The sequence below is a fragment of the Zeugodacus cucurbitae genome, chromosome 6 (genome assembly GCF_028554725.1).
Source record: "Zeugodacus cucurbitae isolate PBARC_wt_2022May chromosome 6, idZeuCucr1.2, whole genome shotgun sequence".
NCBI classification, from domain to species: Eukaryota; Metazoa; Arthropoda; class Insecta; order Diptera; family Tephritidae; genus Zeugodacus; species Zeugodacus cucurbitae.
This window is the reverse complement of record NC_071671.1, coordinates 6,459,330-6,475,822: the sequence shown is the minus strand read 5'-3', so window position 1 is coordinate 6,475,822 and position 16,493 is coordinate 6,459,330. Positions and strand designations below refer to the sequence as shown.

Here is a 16,493-nt window from a genome sequence, read left to right as displayed (position 1 = left end):
TGGTCAGTAATATGTAGAGGTTTTTTTTACACCTCAAATGACTCAATAGCTGCGTTGGTTGAGTGCCTATTTTTTTATTTTGTCGGGAAATTTTGAATCAAGCTTTAAAGGCTTTTTTCAGTTGAGGAAGTTGGAATCAAACCATTGATACCTTTTACAACTTTTGAAGCTTTCTGTCAGAGAGTTTCGAATAAATCAAATCCTCCCCAAATATACTTGTTCAAAGATCTTTAAAGTACTGCCAAAAAAATGTAATATAACTCGATGGAAAAGTCTAAGCTTCTCATAGTACTCGCATTATTTTATGAGAATTCTTTATCCTTAGAGCTTAAGTTTAGTTCTGACAGTTTGTTGTTCCATCCAATCCAGTTTTATCGATGGACTTTACAAAATTGTTCGGTCACTAAGGAATTAGATTTTAGGTGAATGTTTATTATCTTTATATTCCCTTCCTGATTTCATTCGTGGAACTCTTAATCCGATTAGTTTTTAATATTACCAGAAGTTCTTTAGTATTTTCTATAGTACGTTTTAATATTATAAGATTCGATACTCTTTTTTCCAACTCTCGAGACTCAAGATCGTCAGGATCCGTTATTCAAGCTTCTTTTTTCGGAACCGTTTTTTCTTTGATCCAAGAAGTTAAGCTTTAGAGATATCAGGTATTTGGAAATATTTGTAAGGATAATTTCTCTGGACTCAAGAGAGATGGAATCCGTTCTCCAAACCAATTTATCGAAACCGTTTTCTCGTTGATCCAAGACACTAATTTCATAGTCCTCTTCTGTAAATTTCAAACACATTCAAGTCTTCTTTTCGAACTTTGTAATGAGTAATACTTTGAACGATATTATCGGAAAGCCTGCTAACAAAAAATAGACGAGATATAGGGAGGCATATCAGCATAAGCAATTATTTTGAACTGACAAAGCCTTCTCGGATGCTAACCGTATTCTCCTCGCGAGGAGAGTTTCAGACCCTTCAAACTGTAGTTTTCGGAATTTGGAGATGCTGAAATATCTTAATGGGTTATCTGGCGTTTTTCAATACTATATGTACTTTTATTTGGGAAGAAAAAAATATGAATCTTTATGTTTCTTCCAGAAATCAAATAAAATAACGGTTTCTATTGCGAAATAATAATAAAACTGCTTTAATATGTGAGTTTATCTGACTATTTACACATCAATGACAACACAAGATATCTGAAAAAAGAGACCGCCGGGCCGGCGAACTTGAACCCTTGAACACTTTATGCGCCAAACAACAACTAAAACAAAAGCAAAAGTAATGACGAAGACAGACAATGACCACTAAATAAATATAAAATAAAATAAAAAGTGCATTAAGTTAGTGAAAATAATAAAAAAGAACATGTGCCAACACAAGAAAATATTGAAACAATAACAACAACAACAAATATTAGCAACAACAATAAGCGAAGGCAAGAAGAAACGCTTACCGCCATGCGTTCACTGCAACGCTTGGCATCAGTTGCCACAACATATGGATTTGTTGTTGTTGTTGCATATATATGTATGTTTGTTTGCATGCGAGTGTGTTGCCATTGCGGCATCATATTCTAATTAAGCGTGAAGCGCACCTGGAGGCGCTTTTGTGCCTCTACTAAGCGCCCAACTGACACACAAAAGCAACAACAATAGGCATATAAGCAATGCATGGCAATCAATGATGTACATCTGTGGCAGCGATCAAAGTATCAGCACGATCACACACGATCAATATATATCGTTCTAATGCATTATAGTGTTATATATATATATGTATGTATATATATACGCTTGCAACTCTTGGCACATTTGCCCTGTCCAGCGTTTGCACGACTTGCCTTGGCTACCAGAGTTGATTTCTCCTTGTTGCCGCTGCCGCTGCACGCATTGCCGCCTGAATGCATGAACGCTTTGAGGGTTGCGCAAGGGCGGGCATTGGCAGAGAGGGTTGCCTTGCCTCTACGTATCGATGCATCGATGGCTGCATAGACTTGGTTTGTATGGATGGATTGCCATCGTCACCGCGTCATCGACACATCTAAAGTGTAACTAATTGTGGTTGTAAGTGTAGCAGAGTCCCTTAGTTCTGCACCAAGCGCAGCAGGCACAAAGCATTAAAATGATGAAATGAAATACGAGCAAATGTGAAGTTAGAGGATTTGACATTGAGCACACGGAGACACACACACTTACAGGGAAACGGGTAGATATACATATATTCCTATGTGTGAGATTTTTAAATAAAGACAAATGTAGCTTACTATGCTGAGCCGCCATTAGATTTAATAACTCTTGGTGAGGTTGCCAATATCATAGTTAGGAGCTTAGTAGAGTTGTCTAATAATATATTTTCTTAGGTAACTATTAGTTATTGGTGCCGAAATGATCTTATTTATTGACTTAGTCTTCAATTTAAGTTCTGATGTCAACTCCATTAAAAGGCAGATGACCAAATACTGACTCATTACCTAAGACCATAAGACCCGTCTATGCATTACTTTAGCTATATACATTTGGGTTAGGTTGGTTTATAAGAGGTTTGATCCTATGGTTGATCCTTAAAAGTAGGGGGACTTGCTTAGACATTTTATTTTTAATTACGCTAGTCCGTGTGGATGTCTAAAAATACCAGGTCGAAGGTATTTTAAATTAGTACTCAAAGGCAAGTATTCCAGAATAAAGTATTCAGATTCTACCGCAACTTTCTCCTAGCAACTTCTGCAGCTGGCATACCAAACAGTTCTTAATCTAATGATGTAAGACAGTGGTTAGTTAGAGGCCCTGCGACGGTGAATTCGTTAACTTTGCTGAGGGCGAAGATCTGCCTGGACCTCTTGCGATCTTCGGCCGGAACGTTTTGCAACACATTTGAGTTCAAGGCAGTAGTCATCTTCAAAAATTTACAGTTCTGTATCTACATAATCAGATGCAGATCGAAATGTCTAATCTTGCACCTTAAGCGTGAGAGTTTACGGATATATTTCCTTCAGTATACGAAGTTGAATATATAAAACAGTATCTAATGCAAGTCCCTTGATGAGAGTAGAAGATCACGTATGTTTTTGCATAGTCCTTAAGGGTTTTAGGGATCAATCTGCTGGAAGAACCGACTGTAGTTCTTCATATCATGCACTGAAGAGTCAAACAAGAGACACATTTGGAACGGTATATCTGAAAACTGTATTCTACAAGACCGGGTCAAATATTTTATCGGGATTTAGAATCATTAGTTTTGCCCATATTGCGAAATCTTCTTATTTCTATCACAAATTGGTCGAAAAGTAGCCGTACTTAATTTCTTCCGAGTAAGAACATCACACGACCCCTTTGGTTTTTCGGACCTTACAGATATTCCTTGATTTCGACACAGTGCAGTTACTCTAAAATACGGGTAAATATTTACATTAAACACTGGCCTGGTGATATTCTCAATTTTGACATGTGCCTTTAAGACTTAGAATCAAACAGATCTCAACCTTTGAAATAGTACCGCCAGATGCAAAATTTTCAAAAAACATGTTCTTTGGCACACCGCCACTAAGCAAGGGCACTTCCTGAAGCGCAGTGCGCAGGTGTGCCGGAAGCAATAAAATCGGAATTAGAAAAAATAAAACTGCAAACATTCGATAATAAAAATGCCATGACCAACAGAAGCTACGAAGGACAAACAGTTAATTTGCAAAGCAAACAAACAATGAAACTGCATGTGGTGGGGTTATATAAATGCGAAACTGCAATAAACAAGCGCAAGGACATGCAAAACGCTCTATACTAGAGTTGGACAATGTAAACAGTTAAATGTCAAACAATGACGGACAAAGGAACAGCGGTGGCTAGAAACCACATAAAGTAACAACTTTAAGACTGCAGAAACGAGCGAGCGAGCGAGCGACTTCCGAAATTCCAAAAAGTCACGTGGCATGCGGTAATTTCACTAGTGCGCTGGCATGTCCTTGAAGATAACCGCCTACAAATACTTTGCACGCCACCCGCTGCCTTTGTTTGTTGGCACGTTGCTGGTGACACAACAACATGAGCTGAGCTGGTTTTGCACCTTGCCGTCGGTGCGACACACAAAACAAAAAAGAAACACGAATGAAACGGAACGAAATGAAACTCATTGACAAAAATGTACGACAACACCGTTAAGCGTGTTAAAGCCGAAGGAACAAAAAGGAAGAAGTGTTGAAGAAGCAGAAGAAGAGCGAAATGAATGGCATATCAGGCGACACAAAGAGAAGGCGGAAAGAGATCAACGTCGGAGGAACGCACGTACCACACAAAATGCAAGGCTTCATCTGAGTCCATATGGATATATGTATGTATAGCATATAGCCGCCAGCCATTGATAGCGTTGTGTAATCGATTATATACCGAAACGCGTCCTACGACACCGTGGAACAAAGTTGGCAAGGTGCAAACAGTATATGGCAATATTTATAGACACACATAGATACAAAAAGCGTATGGCCAGCACTTCCGGTCTACTTTTGGCGCAACATTCGCCGTTCGCCAACACCACACAATTGCCGGCTTGGGGGCAATTGACGCCCTTTCGCGGGAGTATATCAATTTGTGTCTTTCATTTTTTGTTGTTTTTCGAACGCCTTCCACCATTCGTGGGAGTGCGTCGTGGCAAGTAAATCCATAAAATAAATATTAAATGAGCTTAAGCGCCTTTTGAGTTGTTAGTTGTTACTGTGAGAGTCTCTCATCTCTTTGGATAATAAAGTTTTGCGCTTTTTGCTTTCATGGGAACTTTCTAAAAGTACCATGAAGTAATGAGAATTAGTTATTAACTTAGAAAATGAAATAATTACATTGTTGTCAATATTCTTCCGGTTACATAGGAAGTTCCATCAAGATCTGTGTGGAATCTCAAGTGATTGTCACAAGATTACTAAGTTTAATCAGAATTAGGTCGGCATGGCTCTTGAGAGATCTATAATACTTATGACACCCTTCATTTAGAAACACCTTTTTTAACGAAACTCTTTCAACGACCGAAAAATCGACGGGAGAACGGGAGACCTTGTTGTTATCACAACATTCTATCCGTTCATGGACTTCAATATCACTCAGAGAAGTTGATAAAGTTCGTTAACGAGTTCGCGATTCCTACAGCTCGCAGACATGATGTTCAAACCAAAACCGCGAGCTCATAATAATCCATTTTAGAATCCCTGCTCCAAAAATAATGGCGACATGATTGTAAAACTTTCGTTTTTATACCTGTCTTGGAGTGACTACCACAAGATACTCTTATCTTCCGATGGAACTAAGATAACCTGATTTCCATGTCATATGTACCCTCATATGTACCCTTATCAACCCATATTTATCCCTTTTCTTAAATCATTAAAACTATCAACTCACCTTAATCAGCTTCTCGCGTATCTCCCAACTGAATATACCCGGATTGGCTTTGCGTAGCTCCTCGATGCGCGCTTCAATTTCCGGCGATGTTACTTTCGGCTTCGAACCGCCTATCACACCGGGTCTTATTGAACCCGTTTCCTGGTAACGATTTAATATTTTCGATACACAACCATGCGAAACGCGTAGCTGACGTGAGATCACACAAGGTCTTATACCGTTAGCGGCCATTTCGACAATTTTCAAACGTATATGATTCGGTAACGGTCGTCCGTTGATGAATACACCGCCGAGTTGGTTGACGCGTCCCTGACCTGGAGAGAGAGAAGGAGAGGTTTTAGTTTGTTCCTTTATTTATTTGGGTTTTGTATGATTTGAAATTCGACAGTTTAGATTCTAAAATTTTTTAGAGGATCTCCCAATTGGGGCCTCTGTAATCATGTGAAATTGGTAACTTTGAAGCCAGTGGTATTTGGCGGAAGACTAATTAAAAAAAGACACATTTTAAAGCGATGAACATAATGACTCTGGAGCGGTTTAGCCTAGAACTAGTTCACAAATTTTCTAGTTAAGAGTTAAGTAGTCTAACTGATCTAAGGTTAGACGAGATCGATCACATATAGAGCATCCAATCGTACCCAAAGTACAGATCAACTTTGAATCTTCCGTGACTGGAGAAATCTTCATTGGAATTATCTGAAGGAATATATCTCCGGAAGAAAGTGCATGCAGATTTGGTTCTTCTAGCTGTTTTTGGGACGCTTACTCAAATACGGCGGCGAAGAACTGATAAGGTGCATGCATCAGCTTCTTTGCAGAATATGGTCGGAAGAAAGCATGCCTAACGATTGGAATCTCAGTGTGCTCTGCCCAATCCATAAAAAGGGAGATCCCACAATCTGCGCCAATTACCGTGGGATCAGCCTCCTAAATATCGCATACAAGGTTCTATCGAGCGTACTGTGTGAAAGACTAAAGCCCACCGTCAACAAACTGATTGGACCTTATCAGTGTGGCTTTAGACCTGGAAAATCGACAACTGACCAGATATTCACCATGCGCCAAATTTTGGAGAAGACCCGTGAAAAGAGGATCGACACACACCACCTTTTTGTCGATTTTAAAGCTGCTTTCGACAGCACGAAAAGGAGCTGCCTTTATGCCGCGATGTCTGAATTTGGTATCCCCGCAAAACTAATACGGCTGTGTAAATTGACGTCGAGCAACACCAAAAGCTCCGTCATGATTGGGAAGGACCTCTCCGAGCCGTTCGATACCAAACGAGGTTTCAGACAAGGTGACTCACTATCGTGCGACTTCTTTAACCTGATGCTGGAAAAAATTATAAGAGCTGCAGAGCTAAACCGAGAAGGTACAATCTTCTACAAGAGTGTACAGCTCCTGGCGTACGCCGATGATATTGATATCATCGGAAGCAACAACCGCGGCGTTTGTTCTGCTTTTTCCCGCATGGATAAGGAGGCGAAGCGAATGGGTCTGGAGGTGAATGAGGACAAGACGAAATATCTCCTGTCATCAGGCAAATAGTCGGCGCATTCGCGTCTTGGCTCCCACGTCACTGTTGACAGTCATAACTTCGAGGTCGTAGATAATTTCGTATACCTGGGAACCAGCATCAACAACACGAACAATGTCAGCCTCGAAATCCAGCGCAGAATAACTCTTGCCGACAGGTGCTACTTTGGACTGAGTAGGCAATTGAACAGTAAAGTCCTCTCTCGACGAACCAAAATCAAGCTCTACAAGTCGCTTATCATTCCCGTCCTGCTTTACGGTGCAGAAGCTTGGACGATGTCAACATCAGATGAGACGACACTAGGAGTTTTCGAGAGGAAAATTTTGCGCAAGATTTATGGTCCTCAGAACATTGGCAACGGCGAATACCGCAGACGATATAACGATGAGCTGTACGAGTTATACGACGACATTGACATAGTTCGGCGAGTAAAAAGACAGCGGCTACGCTGGCTAGGTCATGTTGTCCGAATGGACGAAAACACTATTCCAATATTGACAAAGGATCTAAAAGTTTTGAAAGAAAATTTATTTCTTTTAAAGAGCTAATGACAATTTTCATCTTGGAAGAACTCAGATAACCATAAAATCTACCTTTTATATTTTGGTTTTAGTTGGAAATCGTTTCTAAAACTATAGGGAAGGTCTTTCAAGTTACATTAAGTTAGACATCCAGTTACTAGTACTTATTAACTGATTTGGGATGCCCTAGTGTTAGATTTATGAGTTTGTATATAAGTCCTGACTTGAACTGACAAATGGGTGTTTCTAAGTCGCATTTATTATATGGTTAGCTTCTTCACCTTCTGGTCTTCTCAGAAACCCGAACCCACTAGTCATGATAGTGTTCGACAAATATATTCTTCATATGTGTAACCACTTCCAATGAGTATGTTCAATTATTTACTCGAATCTTCGATATCTGAAACTAAGAGTTCTATTTTAAGTAATCCACAATGGATTTTATATCCAAGGCCGTAAATAACAATCAAAGTATTGTATTTGAATTCAAAGATGTCAACTTTGTATGATGGAATTATCCAATAAAGAAATAATTTACCTTGAAAAGGGTATCCGGAGAAGAAAGGTCGCATATTTAACGAATTCGCGCTGGTCATATCCATTTTTTGCAGAAATATATTGTTTAAGGGTCTTTTACGAACTTAGTATAATACGACATGTGCCGTTATGAATATCTTTATTTATTATTTTCAAAAAAGTATAGCTTGTTCTAGCTTCAACTTGAGACCAAAACAATAATTTTGTCAAAAAACAAGACTTTGGTTTACGGTCTAGATTGCACTGGGTTTATTTTGTTGATAGTCGAACTTGATATGCCGCACTGTGAGTAGTCACATTTGTTGTTATATTTTTTATATAAATATTTATTTGCAAACACATTCAATAATTTCACAAAACATTTCACCGCCTTAATGCACAAGAACGCGCAAGTTTAAACGTCTACCGCGCCGGCAACCGGTTGTTAATGGAGTGGGGCGTAAAAAAGTTCAAAAGGTGCCAAAAACTGTGAGCCACCTGCCCGCTAAGTAAGTACAATAACAAATAAGGAACTCGCGCACAAAACACGATTTGTTGGAGCCGCGCGCCCGTTCAAACAAATGCACAACATCCGACGGAAGTTGAAAAACAAACGGCGTTTGGTTTGGCTATATGCGCCCGCTTTGCGGTCCAATTCGTTTGCCGTTGCACAAAAAAATACGCCAAATAATGCCAACAACGCTATTGGATTGTGAAGTTACTACTCGCGTCACACACAACAAACAGGGCGATCAGGCCGCGCGACATTCGGTACACAACTAAAAGAGCGCGCGAGCATAAATTAACGAAGTCGCGTCGCGCGCAAAAGTAAAAACGCGCGCGCGATCAACACAGCACAGTGCGGAACTGGTTTGCGCGGCGCAAGCAAAAAACGCTGAACGGAACAACAACAAAGCGCTATGATTTCCAATACAAATACACAGACGAAATAAAACTAAACAAACAACAACAAATGAGAAGAGACAGCAAACAAACGAAAAAAGCTACAAAAACAATAAGAAGTATGCGGCGCTGGCGAATCACCGCGCCGCGCCGCGATTGGATTGAATTCAATTTGTTGTGTTTGTGTGCGCGCCAGTTTTTGTTGCGCTTGATATGTGTACGTACAATGGTGGTGGTGTTAAAGCAACGCTTGGCGCTCACTTAGGTCTAAGCAACAATAACGCGCACGCATACTAACACTTTTCCGTGTGTGTGAAAGGAGGCGGGCACTGTTAATAGGCCAACACATTTGTTGTTGTGCGCGAGCTAAATGAAAAACTACCCATACGCGCCGTAGAACGGGTGGCTGCAACTAACCGGTTTGATATTAAAGCCGCGCGGCGTTCGGCGTTGTGTTAATGAGAGGCGAAACTAGCAACAAAAGCAAGAAACTGACGGCTTCGGTGTTTGTGGTTGTTTGTTGTATGTTCTATGTGTGCGCGCAACAATAACAACAGCAGCTAGCAATGGCAACGATCAAAAGTGAGGCGAGGCCAAATGCTTGAGAGCGCATCGTTGTTTGTAAGCGAGCGCCAGTTGGAGAGCGCGATACATAGTTGCTCATTTGTTGTAGTGCACAGTGTTGTTGCTGTGGAGCGTTCGTTATAAAATATTATTCGATATTATATAGAATGACTAACATTTTATAATAAAATAGATTAAATTTAAATTAAGTAAATTTTAAATTTCTCAGTCATATATAAAATATAATCATAAAATATTCAGGGAGCTCAGACCATTTTTTTAAGTTCTTTAACAAATTTAGACTGAAATTTACTATATTTCTTTTAAAAGTTTAGACGTAAGACTCGGAGATTTTTGTTGAGATGTTACCGTCCCTCAACCATATTTTTGACCCAGGAATATCTCATTCTTAATGAAATTTTCAAGTTAATTTGTCTCTTTTCTTTGAAAAGTCATTCATTCAACAAAAAATAAATATTTGGAAAAATATGTCTTCTTAGGACTCACTTTAGAACCTGGTATACCCTTCTTCTTCTTCTCAGCAAAACTTTTGTGAACACTTAATTTTGGTATATAGGTGTATTCTTTGAGGAAATTATGAGACTTTCAACTGTCAGAAAGGAAGCTACCACTCTTTCGACTTTTTAGAACTTCGTGGAACCTAAAATTATCAGTAACGTTTTGGGGAACCCTTAAAATCTGTCTATACGTGAGTTCTTTTAACTGTTCCCAACTTTCTCTCCCTTTCTTTTTCAGCTCTTATATTTCATTAATTCCACATTTAAAACAATAATTCTCCTCAAATTTTAACCTCAAATATTTTCCCGATATAAAAGGAGCTTTCAACATATATATTTTATACATATTTTAAAAGTTTTCTCAGAAAATCATTGATCATTGAGCATTGTTGGGTTATTACTGCATATCATTACCCAGAAACCTATCAGAAAATTTGGAAACCAATTTTGGTTCATTTTATAAAGAGGTGTTTATTCTTTTTGGTTTGAAAACGTGGCTACCGTTATGGATCTTCTAAAATTATGAAATATCCCTTATATTATTAGTAGATAGAGTTCTCAGACGTATAAGGATCGTCTCGCGATGGATTTTACAGTATTTTTAAAAAACGCAATCTTTTTCACTAGACACACGATAGGGCATACCTTACATATGTATGTAGATCTTAAATTCCGACCCGTCTGTTCTTACCGCTTTCATTTTTTTCTTCTATCGATCCTAAAACTAATTTTTTTCCAGCCAAAATTAACAAAAAGCACAACACTGTTGAAAAGTCTAAATGATGAGAGAGCCTGAGCTTACTTAAGCTTACTTGATCCACTCATTTGGATGACAGTATCTGCGAGTTGTTGTTGTCATGCTTGTGCAGTCTTCTCGAGATGTATTTTGTATTTAACTAGCGATAGTTTAATGGAGTGCAATGGCTAGAGAGCCACGCCTACTCAGCTCATCAGTGAACTTAACTGTGTTTGTGAATGCAATAACTAGTCGAATCGCTAATAGAAAGACTAAGAGACTGCAAAGAAATGCGGGACGCGAATTATGTACTATATTGTCTAGTTTATTTGCTTTAAGCGGCGTTGATTGGTTGTTGATTGTTTATTGTACCCCGTTATAGTCGATATGCCCCTCGACCGCCCTTCATCCGAGTGCTCTTCATTACATTGTTACAATGCGTTGTATTCCTTGATAATGTTTTCGTGCTTTGACAATTTATCAACAACAACAACACTAGTATTTGTATTGTTGTTGATTGTATGAGGGGCAATCTTGTAATGTCCTTCGTTCGATCATTTTCAATGCAAGTGCTAACGAAGCAGCTGCCGCTTGCCATCTGAGTAATGTCAGCGTTAACAACAGCAATAAAAACAGCAACAACAGTAGTAGTGTTGAACTTTTTTCGCAATGGCCGCCCAACGGTGTTGGTGCTCCTGTGCATTTTGCGAGCCTTTGTGCGTTTTGCCATAAACGCATGTGCGTGTGTGTGTGTTTCCGTTTTTGCTTTCAATTTGACATTCGCACAATGGCATGACATTTGTCGTCACCGTCGTACGTCGTTTGCAGTCAATTAAAGCGTGAAGGCTAGCTGTGTGTGACTCTATCTCTCTCTCTTCATACGCCAGGCTATAAAATATTTATGTATGGACCTCAATATACATATATAAAAAGATAGTTGTTTACTAACGTGCGTTTCACTGTTTGCTTTTGTTGTTCATTTTATGATACAGGATACTTTTAATTCTTTTAATGTATTTTACATATTTATTTATACTTAAGAATACTGGTTATTCGCCCACCACCTTTTGGAAACCCTTGTTGAGCTTTAGTGATTATTGAAATAAGATATATGTATGTATACTTAAGTACATATATATTTACATAGAAGGTCACACTCAATATAATTCTTCAGCAACTACTTCTCATATAAAATATAGTCTAGATTCTTGCTGGCATCAAAAAGTGGTCGATTTAATTTTCTAATTGGAGGAGTATATGTTCCCAGGATGTGTACATACATTGATTTTAATAAGTTTCTGGGTTAACTGTTCCCAACAGAGCTTATTTCAAAAATTTTGTGTAAGAAAAAAATATCATTCTTTGCAACTTAGATTCCGCAAATTCATTGAAAACATTCGAAAGAAGACCTATTCTTCATTAGTTATTTTATTTAGTTTATAATAGTTTCGATAACAAGTTCCATACATCAGCTCGGTGTCTACTGAGGAACGAGCACAGTAAAAGATTTATTCCTGTAACATAAGTTTTCTTTCTTTCATATGGATTTGCAACTATGATCTTCTAAGTGTTCTATATTGGAACAGTCAAGACTCTTTATGTATTAATACAGCGAAATCGGCTAATTTTTCGAAGACTTTTTCGCTTAATTTGTATTCAGCTCCATATAGTCCAAGAGTTATATCATATCTTCCAGGAATTGAAATGATGTGTCATATTTTAACTCGTTTTTCTCAAGTTCATAGAATTACAATTCAACTTCCATAACTCGAATTTCTATAACTAGAAGTTCTCCATAACTCAAACTCATGAATTGGCAATAGAAGTCAAACAAATTACCTTCCATAAGCCGAAGTCTCTCTAACTCAAAGTTTTTTTGTGGATTATGTTGATTCGTATTTCATATTGCCTTTCGCAAAACATTAGTGTACAGATTTGACAGTAAAATTTCTCAGATAAACAAAAATAAGTAAAATACCGATATTTTGTCTAAAAAATGATCTAATAGCTAACCGCTATATTTTAAAAGATTTCAACTGTCTAAAAAACGGAATATTAATGGTAATGACAATTTAAAAATCGTTTATTATACACAGAGCGAAATGGCCACCTAAAATGCCCTGTAAATTAGAACAAAGTTTAGAAGATTCCTATTAAATTTCTCTCCAATAAGATGCCCATCTTATTATTACTGGATATCACTTCTTAATAAAAATGTGAAGATAAAACGTTAAACTAAGGTGAAAACCTTTTCAATATAATTTAGGAGATGACGCTTAGAATTTAGATGATATCCTTTTCAGTGAAATTTAATAGATAACCTATAAAACTAAGGTGAAAACCTTTTCAATATTATTAAGAAGGTGACCCTTAGAATTAAGAGGAAACGCTTCTTAATAAAATCAAATAGATAACCCGTAAAACTAAGCAGAAACTCTCCTTAACATAAATAAGATGGGAAGCCTTAATTATTATTGGAACATCATCTTAATTTTAACAAGCCGATGATCTTATCAATTTGATGTTATTTTCCCCTAAATTGAAATTAATACTTTCTGAAAATAAATATAACACGAGTTTTTTTATAACTTTTTTTATTTTTTAATTCAGCATTAGCATAACTATAGCTAGTTTAAATACTTATGTATATATAATTAAAATTGATTTTACATACTTCCTGGTAATTTTTATAACATAAATAATTGACAAACTTGTAATTGTATGAAAGGTATTTTTACCAATATTTGTTGGCTCTTATAACTTTAAGACCATTATTTAAAACATAAAAATCTATTGGCGGACCATCTAAAGAATCAAATTTGATGAGAGTGTAATTATGTTTTTCACTGCCAACCAAATATGATTGAAATCTCTCAGAAAAATTTAGACAACTATGACTTTTCACTACAATACTAATATTATTTTCGCTTATTAAGAAATCGCATATTTCGTAAATAAGAAAACTGTCTTTAGTAACTGAAACAATGTGTCCAATTTTGAACGTTTTTCCTCGGAAAATAACGGAATCTGTTTTTTTATATGAATTCAAATCGGATAAATTTAATGATGAAATGTAAATTTCTTTTGTAATAGGACATTGTTCTTTACAAACAATTTCGGCTTGAAAAAAGTTATTAGTTATAACTGAATTCGCAAATCTTATAGCTGATTTGATTCCCAGAGATAAAGGAATATTTATTCTGGATATTATACTTGGATGTGGATACTCATCACGATACTGTAATTGTGTAAGTGGCTCTTGAGAAACTAAAGATTGACCTAAATCATTATTTACCGAGGAAAAACTCACAGTTTTATGCTTTTCTAAGTGCTTTCGAAACCTATACACATTGTGAAATATTTGGACTGAAGCCCATGATCTTCCTTTAAATGATTTATAAGTAAACATGAAGTTAAGTGGGGGGTTTGTGACATAAATAGCAAGCAAATTTGGACATTTTTAACAATTAAAAAGAAAAGAAAGAAAATAAAAAATTAGTTATCTAACTTGCTGAGTAAATTTGAAACTGAAGGAAAATCTTCAGACTTAAGCCCAAAAAAGTATTGTTCTAAAAATGCCCAAACTTGCTTGCTGTTATGGGAATATTCAATTTGGAATACATAACTGAACTTAATAATACAGTCGACGCATTTCATTAAAGTGGGGCACTTCCACTTAAGCCCGTCGCAAAATATAAAGAATTCTGATATACTTGTATAGTCCTCACCTACTGCAATGATGTAAGGCTGCAAATGCTGTTTTTCAATCGCGTATTGCTCAATTTTGGACGAAATCTTTGGTAATATATCATTTGGTGTAGTTGCTAGTATTATAAACTCTGATTGAGCGTCACCAATCGTTGGTTTGTGGGTTTTACTCCGACGCTGTGGTTGAAGAACCGCATGGAGCAGTAACAACACAATGCAATATTTAGAATCTGGAATTATAAATTAATCCAATATATAAATATTTTAATATTGTTTTTCATGTTTTTTTACCATTTGATAAATCTTTGTAAATGAGTTTCGAAAGTAGTAACTCTCGGCTGGCTTGGTCTTTTACTTCCGCATTTAAGACAGGAAGGATTACTTTATAAAACTTGTCAAGTTTTAATAACAACTCGTTTCCAATATCTGGATGCATGTCATTAAAATCAATATCAACCTGTTATAATTGAATAATGTTTAATTTGTAAATAAATACTTTGTGCTTTTTTCTTACCAATTCGTAACCGTTAAAGTCATTGTAGCGCGGCCAGTCTGCTAGCAAATCCGATAGAGATCCCTTACATTTATTTCTAAACGTGCATGTATCTAACCAAAACTTTTTAACTTTTTCCCAAGGTGTGCAGTTATGTGCCAACCAACACTTTTTTTCCAAAACGTTATCTGCAGTGCAAGAAGTTAAATTAAATATTGTTAAAACTACAAATTATTTTATAAAGTAGGAGTAAAAAGTATTGCACACCGTCAAAAACATCTTCATAAGCTTCCTGGGTAACAGGATTGGCTTTGTTTTCCAACTTTATGGCATTAGCCCAACGCGAGAACAATTTACCACTCGGATTCTTTTTTCCCATTTTTCTTTCCAAAAAGTAAAATTCCTAATATATAAGAGTAACAAAAAAATGTTGTAAGTTTTTAGTAGTTATAATCGAATTCGTGCAATTACCTTACCTTCTTTTCTTTAGGAAATACCGCAACAATTTCATTCGCCCATTCCCTCATATCTGAGTATTGCATTTTGCGTCCTAAACCAATATAGTTGTCAACGATGCAATGTGTTAAATTTTTTTGGTTTCTACTGTCCAAGTAGCCATGTTTTTCTTGATAACTTAAAGCAAGTTGTCCCTTTACTGATGTTTTTAAAAGCTCGCGTAGATTGAAATTCTTCGTTTGAGGCGAACAAGGTAGCATACTACATTCTCCCGATTTGACGGAAGACAAATCACTGGATATTTTTTTCAGCCAATCTAAGACTTCGGTGTTTGCAGTTTGTGTCTCTTGGTCACAAATAAATGGAATACCCTTAAAAACAGAATCCACACACTAACTTTCAAATTAAAATTACTTAAAATTTGGCTTTTAGAGCAAAATTAAAGTTTTTTCTTGGGCGATTACTTGTGTTGTGCATAGCTCTATAAACAGAATTGATAATTTAAAAATAAAGGAATCATCTTACCTTTTTTGTTCGCCACTCCTTTAAACCGGCTTTAAATTTTATGCGTTCTCCGAAATATTTTGCGTCACATCTATTGAAAAAAGCGTCAACGTCGTCAATTTGCATTTTCTCAAGAATGAGAAAGGAATTAACCCCCCGTTCAATCAGGGTATCAATTATTTCATTTAGCAGGCCCCAAGATTTTAATAATTCCAAGAATTCATCGTTTCCTTGGCTTGGTTCACCATATATATCGCACATTTTGAATATAATATAATAATACAACTAATATAATAACACAACTAACACGCAATACAACACAAGAGCAACTGAAATGTGACACTTCACAACTTCACAAAAAAGCAACGGGATAAAAAGAAAATCACTGCCGCCAAGTAAAATTTTTCTAAGTTAGCTGATGCAATATATGTACATACATACATTAATTTGTACGTATGTACGCACAACAAAGCAACGGGATAAAAAGAATATCACTGTCGCCAATTTTTTTTTTTTAAATTGGCTGATGCAATATACAAACATTAATATGTATGTATGTACGCATTTTGAGACGTTAATAGCAAATTTTAAATTAATAAGAACTCTTTTTAAAATAAAAGGTTTTTCTTTTTAATAAATTTAATAAGGTT

The 16,493-nt window shown here is 36.6% G+C and overlaps 3 protein-coding genes across 4 annotated transcripts in view; all 3 read right to left on the bottom strand.

Moving 5' to 3' along the window:
* Positions 1 to 8,837, bottom strand: part of LOC105210366 (protein gooseberry-neuro) — a 46,808-nt gene extending 37,971 nt beyond the window's left edge. The window contains exons 1-2 of one of the 2 annotated variants that reach the window (XM_054234852.1): positions 7,984 to 8,837; positions 5,388 to 5,701 (exon numbers count right to left, since the gene is read on the bottom strand). In XM_054234852.1, the coding sequence (XP_054090827.1) occupies positions 5,388 to 5,701; positions 7,984 to 8,047 (378 nt within the window). In that variant the 5' untranslated portion in view covers positions 8,048 to 8,837. The remainder of the gene's footprint in view (positions 1 to 5,387; positions 5,702 to 7,983) is intronic. The other variant, XM_054234851.1, reaches the window with a different exon arrangement.
* Positions 1 to 16,493, bottom strand: part of LOC128922828 (uncharacterized) — a 334,204-nt gene that overhangs the window by 98,072 nt on the left and 219,639 nt on the right. The window lies entirely within an intron of this gene.
* Positions 14,678 to 16,102, bottom strand: LOC128922829 (uncharacterized). Its single transcript, XM_054234854.1, has 3 exons — positions 15,360 to 16,102; positions 15,151 to 15,286; positions 14,678 to 15,071 (listed from the first exon to the last, which is right to left on the bottom strand). The coding sequence occupies exons 1-3, from the start codon at positions 15,597 to 15,599 to the stop codon at positions 14,851 to 14,853; spliced, it is 597 nt and encodes a 198-aa protein (XP_054090829.1). The 5' UTR covers positions 15,600 to 16,102; the 3' UTR covers positions 14,678 to 14,850.

Bases quoted from the DNA above. Each gene is read 5' to 3' on its own strand.
- LOC128922829 (XM_054234854.1), bottom strand. From the start codon at position 15,599: ATGCTACCTTGTTCGCCTCAAACGAAGAATTTCAATCTACGCGAGCTT. The intron at 15,287-15,359 runs GTAAGGTAATTG...CTTATATATTAG, and splicing joins TATTTCCTAAAGAAAAGAAG to GAATTTTACTTTTTGGAAAG. The intron at 15,072-15,150 runs GTGTGCAATACT...CTTGCACTGCAG, and splicing joins TTATGAAGATGTTTTTGACG to ATAACGTTTTGGAAAAAAAG.